Source organism: Cryptomeria japonica, chromosome 9, assembly GCF_030272615.1.
Source record: "Cryptomeria japonica chromosome 9, Sugi_1.0, whole genome shotgun sequence".
Taxonomy (NCBI): domain Eukaryota; kingdom Viridiplantae; phylum Streptophyta; class Pinopsida; order Cupressales; family Cupressaceae; genus Cryptomeria; species Cryptomeria japonica.
The window spans coordinates 373,081,981-373,098,812 of record NC_081413.1 but is presented as its reverse complement, the minus strand read 5'-3'; the positions used below and the strand labels follow the sequence as shown (position 1 = coordinate 373,098,812).

Here is a 16,832-nt window from a genome sequence, read left to right as displayed (position 1 = left end):
GTTTGTCAAAATGACAAACCCATCACTTCTTTATTCTTCCTTCTCTGTCTCGATGGCACAACATGCCAACTCTAGCTGATCTTGTGCATATCTCTAATTTCATGCACTTGAGGCATCTTTGTGATTCATCAGTTCATCTGGTGTGAGCCTTCAATCTCCTACCTTCTAACTTCTCTGTTTTAACTCAGAGCATTATCACTTAGTGGTGGGAGTAGATTCTTGTCATCATATACTGCTTCCGACATTGCATCAATATAGCTTCCCTATTTGAGCAGGCATATCTTCAAACATACACATATGATTTGGTTAGCAGATTCAACGTTAGTCTTCTCTTCATCCGGTGGGAGTCCTGCTTTATGACCACAACCTCTATACTGGTTGTCTGCACTTCTTCATCTGCACAACCTTGCATTCTAACTGGTCACATGCTTGCCGGTTGGCAACCATACACTGCCAACCTATTACTTACCGGTCATCATACCATACCGGTCTCCAATACATGTCTTCAACACAAGTCAACACTAATTCGTGTACCAGTAAACTGCTATACTAGATGACAACAATGACACCATTTTCGATATACATGAATGACAACACTGCACTTCAATCTCCCATACCAGTTACCATCCTATACCGGTTGACATCAATGACAACACAATGCCAACAATCTCCCCCTTTGGCATTGATGTCAACACATGTAGTATCAGACATACTACAGAGTCTCTCTCCCCCTATGTGTGTGCTATGGATTCTCACATGTGTAGTGTCTAACATACTACATTTTCTCTCCCCCTTTGACAACAATGGCAAAGGGCACTAGCAAAGTTTCTCTCTCTCTTTTCTCTACCAGTTGCTTCTCCTCATTTGACTTTTTACTCTGCATCCTCTAAATCAACAACACTTGAGATGGAGGGCTCAAACACCGACTGACACCAATTTCTTAGCAACCAAATGTATATACAAACTAGATACCAATTGCATATACAAGTCTGATACCAATTGTAGGCAAAATGTGTCAGTAAATTCCACTTACCTGCTGGTCAGATTGCATCATCTCCACTTTGATATGCACAAAGTTATTCTGACCCATATTTGCTGATACCAAGTGTTGAGGCTAACACTGATATCAATTTGATATCACTTGCGTATTCTTCGATACTAAATGCATGTTCTCTTCTTGTGCTGGTAACTCTCCCTCTTTGTTCACAACCGGTTGCTTGAGGACTTTTCTCTTCCTTTGTAGATCTATCTGCCAGTGGGCAACACAACTGTTCCTTTCAATTGGTGACCGGTAGTACAACATAGACACCTAAGCTCCCCTTGTGTCCAACATATCTGATACCAATAAGAAGATATTGCTGTGAACTCCCCCTTAGCCATAGATCTCAGGTCTTCAATGCCTATTAGGTTCTAAACCAAAGCTCCAAACTGCACCTTATACTAGTTGAGCTGAGTGTATAAGTGATCTATTGATGATCTTCTAGCTCCACGACATCCATCACAGCTTATGACATGATCTTAAATGAACACAATGCCATATCACATCACTATCATGCCAAATATTAAACCGATTAGCCCATAATAGTATGCACATAAGGTCAGCTACTAGACCAACACAATGTCATTCAGGTCTTTTCCAATATCACCTGAGACAAGACTTCCTCACACCATACCACTGAAGTTATTGCAATGATCCTGGAACTCATTGATTTACATAACCTGCAATACCGGTCAATATCCATACCGGTAACATGCTGCACATACCGGTTTCCTATACCGGATCAACATCTCCACCGGAGCACCTTCCTCTAACTCCTATCTTCTTGTGTCATGTGCCTCTGATTCCCATGGTAATTTGAACCATCCACTGACACACGTGGCAGTACTCCATCTCTCATCTCTAGGTGTGTAGCCAAGGCAACAACTACACACACTGCCATCTCATCTTCTTCCTTTATACCAACAACAACTTGTTCTTCTATTTGTCCTTTTCCACTAAGGGGGTGCATGATGCGATCAGTATGTTACTCCCCCTAAGTCCTACATCTCCTTTAGGCGTTAGAAAATATCATCTGTGCATTGGATGCATAGTGCCGGTACATGGTCCTACTCTCTTCCTTCTTCCTCCATACTTGCTTGATCTCACTCCTCTTCCCATTTTCAGTCCTTGGAGCAGGTATTACCTTCTTCTTCTGAAATGTCCTTGTTCTACCAGATTCTGTAGCATGATCGGAAGCATTGCTGTAGAAACAAACTATACCAAACACATGATTGGAGGACCTTCTATCAAACCGGTTTAACCATCTTCTCTGGGTCATGCCATTGTAGCCAACAACCAGAACCGGTGGACCTCTTGATCCCGCAGGGACATTTCTCCTTTGATTCCATGTAGGTCTTTGATGCTCATATGCTCTATGACCACTTCCATATTGAGCATAGTTATACCGACTGCCATATGATTGCAATCTCATCTTTCTGCAATCGTGACTTCTATGGCCAAAACCATTACATCTTTGATAGGCAGGATTGTCATATCTTGGAAAAACACTTTGTCTATTTCTAGACCTCTTTTTGCATTCATCTTCCCTATGGCCGTAATCTTTGCAAGAGAAGAAGTAACCAGTAAAGGAGGGCATATGACTTACAAATTTATTCTTCCAGGCATGTGGAGATCTTACAGGATTGGCATCTCCATTTCTGCTTCTCTGGGGATTGTTCTTGGGACCAGTTGCATCTCCTTGTCTTCCACCAACAAGAGCTATTCTATGTTGTCTTCTAAAGTTCTTACTACCGGTTAAGCCATCTTCCATCAACTTTCCTTTCCCTCTAAGATCTGCATTATTCTTCCTTCTTGCAGCACAGGTCTTCATCCCCATGTCTTCACTAATTGTCTTTAGAGCAACCTTCTTCCTGGGAGTATTTCAGATAGTGAAGGTCTGTCCTTTTTTGTTTCCTTTTGAGGAAACAAACTGAATGTCTTTGTGGGGGACATTCTTGCTGGTGGAGCACTCACCGACATCACATCCTAAACCTTTGGTATCCTTGAAGTGTTTTTGTCTTTTCAACATTTTGTCCAAGGCATCACTGCTGCCATCAAAGCAAATTCTTACCTTGAGCTCATCCTGACATTTCTCAAGGTCTTTTCAGAGACTCCATTTCTCCTTCTAGATGCTGATATTCTTTATCATTTGCCTCTAGCTCTGATGCTAGATCTTTACACCTGCACTCCTTGGTGTCTTCTAGTTGAGTCTTCAACTCTGAGATACATTTCTCATATTCTTCAAGGCATTTGAACAACTGGTTTTGTTCCACAACAGGAGCATTCTTGAACATCTTATATTCTTTTCTTACTCTGTTGAGTTCATCAAGAGCACTCACTAGTTCTCCTTCAACATCTACCTCTGCTTCATCTTCTTCTTCATCTTCATCATCACTGCTAAACACATCTTGCCGGTAGGATTGATTTGCATGATCATTTCCAGATGTGTGCCTCTCACTTTCTATCTCTTGAGCCATGAAGAGTTGAGTTTCTTCTTCATCATTATTGCTGCTAATAGATCTACCTTCATTTGCAGACCCATGTGACACATTTCTCTTCTTGCTCTCACAAACCGATTCTGCAATGGTAGGCTCATTTCCATAGAGCTTCTTCAATCTGTCTCATAGACTCTTTGCTGACTTGCATCTATCCACTTGAGAGGAAACATCTCCGGATAGCCCACTGAGTATAGAATTCATGACTTCAACATTGCATTCATTTCTTCTTTCTGATTCAGGACCAGTGGGAGGATTGATCGGTCTAGAGGGACCATTTACAACTGACATCCACACATCATACCCTAAGGAGGACAGGTAGACTTCCATCCTACAACTCCAAATAGAATAGTTTGAACCATCAAACACCAGAGTAGGGGTTGACACTAAACAAACCATTGTGTTCTTATACCAAAATCTACCCAAGTTGGAGAAAGCTTATCAATTGGGAGCCTAGGCTCTGATACCAATTGTAGAACACAAGATGCCACTGAGAGGGGGGGTGAATTAGTGGTTTCCAAACTTTAACCTTTTACTCCTAAGTGTGTGTACTAGTTACCAATTCAAACACAAGGCAAACACACCATTGATATGAGAGAGAACATCAAGATGCAGGCACACACAAAAGGACATATCACGCAACACCTGATATGCGAGGAAAACCCAACATGGAAAAAACCTCAGTGAAAAATGTTGTTGGAGTCTACTGCTCCAATCCAGCCTCACAATGAAACCAACAGTTACAACATTTAGGGCACCAACCCAAGGAGCACCACCCCTGCTTTAGGGCACCAACCCAAGGAGCACCAACCCAAGGAGCACCAACCCCTAATTTTAGGGCACCAACCCAACAAGCACTAACCTTTGCACCGAGCTCCAACTCAGTGATTTCGATATCATATATTGAATACAAAAGTAATACCCTGGTTACAAATGAGTTCTGTGTTACCTCTGCTATCTTTCTTCTTTGCTACAACCTTATCGGTTCAACTTCTACCTCTTCTCTGTCGGGTACTCTGCTCTTTGTCAGTTCTCTGCTCCCTCTAATACACTGCTGCTAGCCACCACCGGTCTTATTCACTCTGTCGGTTCTCTTCTTTCTGATCACTACCAGTTCTCTCCTCGCCGGTTCTTCACAGATTCTCACTCTGCTCTACTCTTCTCTGCCGGTTCAACCACCACTGGTTCACACCACTGTCAGGCTCAATAACAGTCTACTGGTTACCTTACCCTTGCTGGTTGAACTCCTCTAACTGGTTCTCACTCAAGAACTCAGTCTCCTCTGTGATTGTCGATGGACTCTCTAACTGGTTAACACTTGGATTTCTCTCACTTTACCGACGTCACTCTCTCATGTAGCAACAACAAATCTGGTCTTCAATCTGCATATTTATACTTCTTCATTCTCGCCAAAACAAACATTCAAATCTTTGGCGCGCTAGGGTTCCTTCATCGACCACAAGACAAACCAAATCCAATCAGATCTCGTTTTAGAGATTGAACACCTACAATAGATCAATCAACTCCGCCAATCCTGTTGCGTCCAAAACACGTTTGACATATTTAGAAAACACGGGTTCTTTGTCGGTCTACACTTGTCAATCACGTGGAATGAGTTCGTGGTCCCCCTCACATCCGATCAACACCTGCTCAACCTGCATTGATCAGTGCATCACTCAGATCTTCGCCACCAATACACATCCAGCTGCAAACCTCTGCAACTCATCCGTGATTTCCTCTATTGACATTAATGTCGACCAGTCACCACCTAACTAACCGACAATGCACGGTCCATTGGTTTGATAGTTGGATTCCACGTGGTGTCTCTGTTAGCATCCGCCTCTGCTAAGTCATTTGAGTCAGTTCCGACAAGATCACCGACTGACCACACACCCGGTGCATACCTACCGGTTCTCTAACCCTGCCAGTTATACCCTAACCGACCTGCCTTCAAACTTGTACTTTGCTGCTCTTTTGGTAGAACACCTTTGCCCGATCACCTCACTTGCCAATCTACAACATGCTCATCTTCATCAGACAAGATCACTTCACTTTGTCACTTGTCAGCTTTACTGATGGACATCTAACTCCATCTGCATTCTGGTAACAACCTTGATGACACCATGTCATCAATCTTCAGTTGTCCTGCATCTGCATTCCAGATGCACTCTCTGTCTGCAGTTGCTCAACATTGGCTTTAGCTTCATCAGCCCGGACACCATCTCACTCGGTTTGTCAAAATGACAAACCTATCACTTCTTTATTCTTCCTTCTCTGTCTCGGTGGCACAACATGCCAACTCTAGCTGATCCGGTGCATATCTCTGATTTCATGCACCTGCGACATCTTTGTGAATCACCGGTTCATCCGATGTGAGCCTTCAATCTCCTACCTTCTAACTTCGTTGTTTTAAATCAGAGCATTATCACTTACTGGTGGGAGTAGATCCTTGTCATCATATACTGCTTTTGACATTGCATCAATATAGCTTCCCTGTTTGAGCAGACATATCTTCAACTAGGCACATATGATCCGGTTAGCAGACTCACTGTTAGTCTTCTCTTCAACCGATGGGTGTCCTGTTTTATGACAACAACCTGTATACTGGTTGTCTGCACTTCTTCATCTGCACAATCTTGCATTCTAACTGGTCACATGCTTGCCGGTTGGCAACCATACACTGCCAACCCATTACTTACCGGTCATCATACCATATCGGTCTCCAATACATGTCTTCAACACAAGTCAACACTAACTTGTGTACTGGTAACTTGCTATACTAGATGACAACAATGACACCATTTCCGGTATACATCAATGACAACACCACACTTCAATCTCCCATACCAGTTGCCATCCTATACCGATTGACATCAATGACAACACAATGCCAACAAAAGTCACTGATGAATTCGGAAGGAAGAGATAGTGGGATGGTAATCAATCTACAAAAATGGACCAGAGATCTGGATAGAGCTCTGAATCATCTTTCTTATGATATCTCGTTTGCGAATGCGGAGTCCAGGTGCACAAGATATGCCCCGGGGAGTGCAAACAACAACTTCTGAGTTCAACTGGAAAAAGGGCTTATGAAATGAAAAAATCAGAAAAATATACCTCCATATCTGGATAGGACTTGAAAAGAGCTTTCCAACGATATATGGTTTGTACAATTTCGACTCTGTATGCTCAAGTTATGAGCAAAATACCAACCCCCTCTTTTAGGGCACAAAGAGGGTCAAAGAGGGGCCATGCATGCTAACTGTACTGCTGACGTGAACATGATATCATGCTGATGTCAGCAACAAAAAATCAAAATCCTTGAAAAAAAATGAATTTTTTTTTGACACAAATACAAGTACGACTGTACGGGTTTTTGTGCCTCGTAAAACATGCCAATAAAAAATCATGCCCCAAATGCCTTTGTCACCAAAAATAGGCAAATTATATATCAAAATTCATGGAATCGACCTTCTAAATTTAACTGTTAGATCCTTTTGGACTCAAAACACTTCAAATTTTCAGGTACCCTCTGGAATAGAGAAAAACCCTCAAACTTCGAACCCTTACAAAATGGACTTTGTATATCAGATTTCTGCGAAAGGAAAGGTGATCTTGACTTCCTTGAGCCTTTTGAAACTAATTGTGCAATCCAAAGTAATCCAAGATGAACAATTTGTTGTGCATGCAAATAATCTCCAAAAAAAGCGAACATAAATCTTCAGATCTGGAGCTCTTATATCATGTTAGAATTCGTGAAATGCGAATCCCACAAGCCCGATTATCTTCTGCAAGAATACATGTCACACATAAAGAGAAAATTGAATAGAAAAATAGTTGAAGTCAAATAACAATAATTGAATTGTTTGTATTGCTTATTACCTATTGCTTAAGTTACAATGAAGGATATGCCATCCTTATAAAGAAATCTAACTCTAAAGATAGAAACCCTTAATGGTGGAGTCTACAAGATAGACTGAGAGTTTGAAACTCAATGCATGAATTAGTCATGTATGCACAAATAGCATAACAGACTGATTAATGCACGAAACTCTCGAAAATCTAAACATAGTTTGTACTTCCTAGATTGCATTATGCATGGAGATAAATATTAATTAATTATTCGTAATCAATTAATTATAAATTATTTAGTGAATTAATGCAATTAAGTTAATAATTAATGTATAAATTATTTATTCCAACATTCTTGTGAGTAAATAATTTTTAATAATCATTTCTTCTAATTCACCCTTTACTCTAATTGACTAACTCTACATCATCTAATCGTATCAATTAATTTTATTCTTTCAATAAATAATTGTTTAATTATTTAATCCCTAACTAATTATTCCTCTTTAATTAAAAAATTGATTTAATTATTTAATCCCTTAACTATTCCTCCTAGGTCAAATAGTTCTTTAATTATTTAATCTATCCTAATTTCTAAATCATATAATTAAATATTTATTTAATTATCCCTAACATGTGGGTGAGAATAAATATATTTTATTTATTTATTTCACTCCACCTAACTTTAACTTTCCTAAATTTTCATTCCATTTACCAAATTCTTTTCCTCACTTAACTCTTCCACCTTTCCAACTTAATTCCTCTCTTTCGCCTCTCTCTCTCTCTCTCTCTCTGTCTCCATTGATCTCTTGAAATCTGAATCAATTTTAAAATCCTTTATAAATTCAAATCTTTTCTCTGACATTGGAACAAGGACATCTTCAATAACATTTTCGAATTGTCGCCACATCACTTTGAGCTTTTGATTTTGCATTAGTGCACATTAAATAAGTCTGAGAGAATTATGATTATGCTAAGAAGAATAATGGAGGGTACATGAGATGGGTGCAATTGGATTTTGGTTTGCTTTTTGTTTTGATTGCATTTGATTTCATTCTCTTCATGGGTTGAGTAGGATTTAGCATCGAAATTTGAGATTGTTGTTGATTGTATGTTTCATTGCTTCTTTTTTATTTCCTATATGACACACATAATGAGCATGCGTTATTTCCTCCATCTCAGCTGGTGGACACCATTCAACTTAAAACTCCATTTCCATTGTTATAGGAATACTCGTTAGGTTGTAATTTTGCATGTTAAACCACTACATGTACACTCAACATACTTCCTCTAACTTAACCAAAGTATTATGTTATACCTATTTCTTGTAATCCCCATTCTTAAGATAAACTTAGCAGCCATAAATCCTTCACTTCAAATTTTAAAGTAAGTTGAGATTTCAAAGCATTGTTACTAACCAACATGTCATCCACATACAAGATGATAACAATCAACTAATGACCAACCTACTTAAAATATATATAATGATTTCATTTTGAATATGAATCAATTATGATACCAAATTCAAGGAAAATGTTTAAGACCATAAAGAGATTTTTTTAATCTTGGAAACTATTTTCCCTGTACTCTTCACCATGAAGTGCTCCAATTGTGTCATTAGATCTGTTTCTTTAGATCCTCATTCAACAAAGTTGCCTGAACATCTATTTGCTCAAAGTCAAAAAAAGCAGCAATAAATAAAATAAACATTTCTTCTTGAAAACTCATTTGCATCCAATAGGTTTCCTCCCCTCAAGCAATTGACAAGTCCCATTTGTTCCCTACTGCTGCCATCACCTCCTTCATGTCCATCTTCAAAAACTCACAATTACTTTCATCTTCATTCCCTCCTTCACATTTCTAGACTCATAATCATTTGTAGAGAAAAAAAATGTGTGGAAGAAATCAAGTTTGCAATACCAATCTGATTTTGTCGGTACAAGTTTGTAATAAGTGGATTGGAGTGGAATCAATTAACGGAATGAACTTGTTAGATTCAGAATAGATTTATACGTCATAAAAGACCCCTTTTTCATAGTATTTTAAATACACTCTCACACTGTGAAAATGAAACTCGTACATTTGAAAAAAAAACAAAACAATCAATCAAATCTTTCTACTATTTTTCATTTTTTAAAATTCTGTTAATCATTTTTCATTTTCTTTGTATATGCCTACCACAGGTATGCTTGTATCTCTCATGCAAAACATGGTTAAGAAACAATGATGTAGGTTTAACTTTTTAATATAATGACTAAAAAGATATTTGAGTTAATGTTTACTTGGAGCAGCTCACTGAGTCTAGAGGAATCTGATGGTATTTTTCCTGATTCTAAAGCATATTTTCTTTTACGTACTTTGAGTATGCTAAATAGTAGCACATCAATTAAAGCAGTGCTTAGAAAAATAACAAACTGACAGGCATGTAACTAGACACCATATCTAATTTAATGCACTACTATATGCTGTATTGACTGAAGATTCCAAGCTATGCTTCTTGAATGCCTCATCTCGAGGACACACTTTTGGTGGCTTTTTGTCACAAATTTTCAACCTATGGGCTGTTGCTTGACTTCTTTCCATTTTTAAATGATACATCGTTGCCTCTTTTTTCTTTCCTCCTCAAAAAATATCAAGACAAATACATAGTAGTTCTTGAAATGGTTTTATTGATCTTTATTATGCTAAAATAATGAACTTTACAGGATATGTTTGTCAGACGTGTTCTCTTTTATCCTCTCTTCGATTGTTCCCTTCAAGTCTTCCCTTTTCACAAGGAATAGATGATCACCATCTCTTATGACATTGATGTCATCTATTTCAGCATAATCACTATTAAAAACTTTTATAGGCTGGTAACCAAATCTTTGGCCTGCATTCAAGATCATCATTGATTAAAATTCATTAGAATTCCATATGTGCACGTCAAAACAAAAATTACAGTTTATTGTCCAAGATAAGCCAGAGAAACAATTATACTCACTAGCAATTTTAAGAAGGCCCTCCAATGATTCTGGTAACAATATCAGTTTTCCTGGTTGCCCAATTGATTTCATGGACTTTGGGTGACCACCATGAATTGTCACTCTAGGTGAATTATAAGGGTTCAGCCTCACGTGCTTGCTTTCACAGGTATTTATGCTGCCATCTGTAAGACTATTATGAGAATTCGCTATTATACCAAATAGAGTGTTCTCCAAATTATGCGTTCTTTTCTTTCTTTCATTTAGAACTGGTGTTGGTGAACTTGAGTGCTTAACAAGTGGTGTGCTAGTCTTTGCCATATGTTGAGGGAGATCTTTCATGCCTATATTCTCATCCTGATCTGCATGAGATTGGGAAAAGGGGTTTTCTATCTGTAAGTGAAACTCAGGACCGGTAGCCTGTGTTTCCTGGAATATGGCAGATATTTCCTCATGACCTTGTTGCTCTGCCAAATCCTTAGATGTCCACCCGTTGTTGTCAGTTTTATTCATGTTCGATCCATTTTGCAAGAGAATTTTCACCATGTCTAAGTTCCCATCAGTAACAGCCACATGAAGGGCTGTCCTGCCATCTTTACAAATTGAATTAGGATCTGCTCCATATTGGATTAGGTCATTTAATATATCAAGACTACCTTTCTCTACAGCCATGCACAAAAAACTGCCAGTATTGGAATCTAAAGATGCCCCATTCTCGGAAAGAAATTTTGCAACTAATTCATGTCTTCCAAGAATAGCCTCCCACAGTGGAAAGCTCCCATCTTCATCTGTTGTTTAAAACAAGTTGACATGTCAAGATTCTCTTTTTGAAATTACATTAATATTTTGAAGTCTGGAATTCGAATTTTTACTTTTGATAAATATATTTCCTGCAAAAATATCCTAAATTTCTAATAAAAAATATGATAATGAGCCTCTCTAAAAAGTTCCAGGTAAGGCCACAAAGTCCAAGTTCTAAAGACACAATACTAAGTTCAATTGAGTATGCAGAACATAGTTTCAAACCAATAAGTGAACAGAATGACCGTGCCTTTGCTATTGACATCTGCCCCAAAGCTCAAAAGAAGGCGCACGCAATCCATGAATCCTCTTGCTGCTGCTATGTGCTGTTTTCAAACACAACAGAAAGTATCATAGCAAAGGATTGTACATCACCAACAAGTAAAGACAGGAAAAACTAAATGAAAAGAAAAATGGTAATGTCTCTTAGCTGTAAATGTTGGTGAAAACAACATATAATAACTGCTCAGAGTAAAAAAGAATCCAGAAAGAAAACTTTTAATTCCAGCTTACGACACTTACTAGTGGAGTTCGACCGCTAAAGTCTGCTTCATTAGGATCTATTCCTCTGTTTAAGAGTTGTTCCATTATCTGTGCATCCCCTCTTGATGCAGCAAAACAAAGATTGATGGGTAAATCCAATCTTCCTCTTGACATTAACCACATCATCTCAGTTGCAAGTTCATTAAATGTTGGATCATTTGATTCCTTCAAATGCTGCAAGCTAAAAGGTAAACTTTGGTAAGCCAAGTGTGGCAAAGGCATAATTTCTTATCCAGGAACGAATTCATACTTGTTGAACTTGTTTCTTCATTTTTTCCTTATTTACAATTTAATTTGTGGAAAAGTATATCAATAGGTAGTGACGGCATATTTGACAGGTGGTCCTGAAAACACGAAAATGTCATAAATTTAATCGAGAAATTCTGTAAAACAACAATGGATTGTAACCTGAAGAAGGTTGTTCATAATGGTTGTCCCATCTCCAATATTTGTTTGTACAATGCTCATAAATGAACTTCTGTTTAAGCGCAAAATCTGAGAAAGTTTCTTTGTACGAACTGTGTAAGGCTGTGGTCTGTAACAGAGCGCACCAATTTCTCCAAACACATCCCCTCTCTCAGCAAATCCAATGATCTGAAATGGTAAACACCATCATGAGTAAATTCTAGACAGAAGCTAATTGCATGCAATATCACATGGCAGTTAGTTTCCAAGCAGTAGAGAGCTTAGGAGAATCAACAATTATATTCTGCTATGATGCATTTCAAACTTCCTTTTCATAAATTATGGCTGACTTTAGCATCTTCAAATAAATGAATCATTTTCTGAATGTCATCATGTAATGTCCCCAATTTGAAATACAATTTAATGATAAATGATAATAATAAAATTAAAATTAAAATATAAAAGAATACAATTAAATATAACTAAATTTTAATTAAGTTAATGAATGGTCAAAGACATGAAATGAAAAGTTGTGACTCCCTCAAAAATGAAATATAAAAGGGAGAAGAGAACCTCATTTGAGAGGATAATTTGGGGAATCAGAAGTGCAGATCTGAATGTGAAAGGTTGTGTTCCTTTCAAAAGGCAGAAATAATGAAGAGTTGCACTCTTTCAAAGGGTGCTAATGGTGGAAAGGATGTGTCTTTGGCCAAAGAGGCATACATGATGAAGAGGTGTGACCGCTCGTTCACATTGGAGGATATAAAAAGGATAAAGTCTCATTTGAAGACATCCAAGGGAGATCAATTTGAAGAATAATTTATTATTTTCAAAGGGCAGCAATGAACATTGAAGAGTAATGACTCATTTCTTATAAAGAGGTGGAACTTCCCACAAATGAAGATATAAAGAAGAGATTAATTCAATTGAGAAGGGGGAATTGGAGGAACCATCCATAAGATCAAAGAAGACAAGAAAGCCAATGGATCAATATCTAATATCAGAATTAATAAGGGTGAAAATTAGCAGACATTGATATTTACAAGGGCAACATTCAGGGCAATCCCAAAAGGGGACATTACACATCACATTTCTATATTCTTGCTTTTTGATAGTTTTGAAATTCAATTGAAGTGATTTATATGTGATCTCTTTTCTTGACCAAAAACCTCAACTTGCCTGCTCAGTTCCATCTTTGTATGTTATTAAGTCCTGGAAAAAATCAGAAACGATGGCATCAAATTGGTTAAATCATAACTAGGAGAAAGAAAATACTCAACATTAACCAAGTTTCTTCAAATTGAGAGACACATACCACAGACCCTGATACTAAGACATAGAAATCTGTAGGCGCTTCATTGTGCAAAATGATATCTTCTTTTGGAGGAAAGTATTCTGCCTTCATCTCTGACACCTTTGTATGGGGCAAGAAAAGTTAAGGGAATTTTAGTATGTGTTTACCTCTAGGTAGAAACTTGCTGCACTTCATTTCCAAGAGGAAGAACTTGAAAGAAACTTGAAAAGCTCAACCTCCTTACTATAAGGAGGTGCCTATTATTGTTAAAAATGTCCATGTAAGCCTGTCTGCCAGGTAATTCTCAAAAAAACTTAAGAGTGAAATCATAATTAATTCACTAATTGCATAAACTTCTAAAAGAAAAAAGAAACAATACAAAAAGTGTGTCGCTAGTTAAACTACCATCTGGAATATAAAGTCATATGAAACTCCACGGAATAGGTACACTTTTTCAACAAAGGAGAAAAAGAGATATTGTGCAATGCTGGAGCGGATTGCTTTTGGGAGATCATCCAAAGTTTCCTGCTGTTGCATGCCCTCTGTTCTGAATTTTAAGCATATATGTGAAAGCATTTGATCTTGCAAATGCAAAGGCAAGTGATTCCGAATAGCAAAATTTGAAGCTGCTTGAATTGTGTCTCTCTGTTAAGAATAGATTAAAATCAGTTCCCAGTATCTAAACAAACATATCAACAATACATAGTTTGACATACATAGTTCTTACATCTTTATCTGGTTAGCATCCATGGTAAAGATTGCAACTTACAAATTTTCTTGTTCGGCTTGTACCATGAACAACAAGATTTGTCATATTTCCAATCAGGTATGCAGTGAGGCCTAGATTAAATAACATGTAAAAAATATCAAAAATCATTTCTCTAGTGTTTTCAGCATGTAGATCTCCATATCCAACTGTTGTTAGAGTTGTTATAGACCAGTATATAGAAGTAACATAGCGGATCCAAAGGCTTTCTTCTCTAAATTTTGGAATAACTGCACCAATCCATGTCTTCCGTCCATCAGGGTATTGATCTGCAAGCAGATAATAACAGCAAGCAGCACAATGAACAGCAAACACTGTTACCTGCAAGCCAGTAGTTTAAAATGGTTAATAATTGGCAAATAATTATTCAATTTTACTGGCATTCTTAGTACTTCATGTTTCCGTTTGATCAGATAATGGATTAAGATAACTGTTCTAATCATCAGCATTATGTCCAATTAGATCCCTTACACAAAGAAGCTTTGCACAACGTGTCCAGAAATAGTTGAAACGAATATCCTTTTCAATTCTGAAAACAATTCAAGCAGCCAGTTATCTGATATACCATAGTCTCTAACTTGATTCAGATGAAACAAAGTATCAAATCTAAATATAGAATAACATCCTTCTTGCACGTACCTTGCAAAAAGAGAACTAACTCTTCTCAAACGCCAGAGACGTAACATATTCAATAAGCCAAAAAAAAGGCCTCTCCCAAGCTTCCCTGTAAATATAAAGGCTACCACCTCAAAGGGCATTGTTGAAGAGATATCGAAGACCAACCATGTAGACAAATACCTGGATTATCATGTTTTTCCCAGGTATATAGCACTGAGCTAAATGCTTTTGTGTGAAGATAATATAGCAGTTTTTGCAAAAACGTTAACATGGCTAACAATATCCATAAAAAATATCACTCAAATTTGAATAAAAAACATAGATGAAGATGATATGGTAAAATATTGGACTTTTTTCATTCTATGAATTGACTAATTGGTAATTACATTGACAAGTGGCATGTATATGAGTAACAAAAAGACTTTTACAAATTTGAAACATTACCTAATAGCAATATATTTGGGACTGTCTACGAGTAGATATGTCTTTTTGTCGAGATATGCTACAAAAAATGTAATGAATATGTCAACCGCAAAAAATCCATTTACAATGTTGTCAACTCCAAATAACCATCCTGATGGATTCTTAATAAATCCAAACTCAAATGGTGAAGCCCAGGCCGAATAAACTACCAGAAGAATCAAGAATAATTCCCAGGCCCTGCATAGACACATAAAGTTAAACAAGTTCAAAGTCGAAAAAATGTCCCTATAATTACTTGAATTTATTTAATTGTCCCATTTAGAGCTTCAATAAGTATTATTTCTTCCTGAATAGGAATCATCATTCATCATGTTTAGTAAGAAGTTGTCTGAAACTTACAGTCTATTCAAAACTTTTAAAACTTACAATATATACTTTCTCCATGTAGAGGGAAAGATTAAAATAGTTCATTACATTTTGTGGACAATTGTCAGAGACATGTTCTTTATGCTGATTATGCTACATATGCTATAAATTGTTCGAAAGAAAGTTCGACCTCAAAGATAGTTGACTGATACACCAGATTCTATATGTAGCATGCCCACCCCCTATCATAATATATGAAGGGTCAAAATAACAACTAGGTATTTGTAGATCTAACTGAAAATGCACAATAAAAGCAAGAACACTCCCAGTAATCAAACTGAAAGCTAAAAGAAGAAGTTGCAGCCAGATTACAAATATGTTTTAATAAAGTATGGAAAGTTATGATAATATTACTACAGGTAAATTCACTTACTACAAGCCTTACATATTTAGATTCCTAATGATTAAAAGTGGACTGAATGAAGTTATTAGAGATGCATATCCTTATCCTATAAGTTGTAATACATCAAGACATAGTTATAATTCTAGGATTGCAAATTAATGAATTGAGATCTTAGGCAGTACTACAATTTAACTATTGGCAGAGATGCAAAAAAAAAACAGATTCTATATTGTTCATTAAGACACAACCAATGGGAACTTGAAAGACGGTGATTGGAACTTAGAAGATTAAATATTTGAATGATTAGTGAAAAATTCCATCACAAAAATTGGAGAGGTTATATTGTATTGTGTGACATGAAAGAATTACAAGGTTGCAGACCTAGCCAACCAAATTGCTAAACTCAACAATGATTCAAGAATGAATACTGAACAATGTACCATGGAGGAGGATCTGTATAATCATACAAAAGGCATATCTAGTACATGATATAGATCATTTGTATTTGGCTTTCAACATGGAATCTTCAAGGGTTGTTTGATCATGGTAGTGTTGATGCTAAGTTTAACTGTCCTTTAGACTGAATTGCTCTCTAGGACCTTCTCTAACTGTCATTAAGTCTCCATGCTAAACCACAACACCTGAAACTCATTGCAACCTTCTCTAACTCATCACAACCTTCTACAACTCATCACAACTGTTTACTAGTCTATCAGACAACTGTCAGCATGAACATGGAACAAAATCCATTAACATCTTCCACCAAAAACCTTATTAGGACATGCCCATAACACACCAAAGCTTCAACAGCGTTGATATGTTAATCTTTCTGAGCTTGGCACCTCCATCCTCAAAATACTCCAATCG

At 37.2% G+C, this 16,832-nt stretch overlaps 1 protein-coding gene across 1 annotated transcript; it reads right to left on the bottom strand.

Moving 5' to 3' along the window:
- Nucleotides 1-9,685: 9,685 nt before the first annotated feature.
- LOC131072550 (potassium channel AKT1) lies at nt 9,686-15,354 on the bottom strand. The gene is made up of 12 exons (XM_058008726.1): nt 15,218-15,354; nt 14,795-14,879; nt 14,627-14,684; nt 14,159-14,476; nt 13,795-14,034; nt 13,411-13,509; nt 13,275-13,307; nt 12,099-12,284; nt 11,670-11,864; nt 11,398-11,473; nt 10,367-11,134; nt 9,686-10,255 (listed from the first exon to the last, which is right to left on the bottom strand). The coding sequence occupies exons 2-12, from the start codon at nt 14,839-14,841 to the stop codon at nt 10,083-10,085; spliced, it is 2,193 nt and encodes a 730-aa protein (XP_057864709.1). The 5' UTR covers nt 14,842-14,879; nt 15,218-15,354; the 3' UTR covers nt 9,686-10,082.
- Nucleotides 15,355-16,832: the final 1,478 nt, after the last annotated feature.

Bases quoted from the DNA above. Each gene is read 5' to 3' on its own strand.
- LOC131072550 (XM_058008726.1), bottom strand. From the start codon at position 14,841: ATGTTACGTCTCTGGCGTTTGAGAAGAGTTAGTTCTCTTTTTGCAAG. The intron at 14,477-14,626 runs GTAAGGGATCTA...ACTGGCTTGCAG, and splicing joins GTTGTGCAAAGCTTCTTTGT to GTAACAGTGTTTGCTGTTCA. The intron at 12,285-13,274 runs GCAAGTTGAGGT...TTACCATTTCAG, and splicing joins ACAAAGATGGAACTGAGCAG to ATCATTGGATTTGCTGAGAG.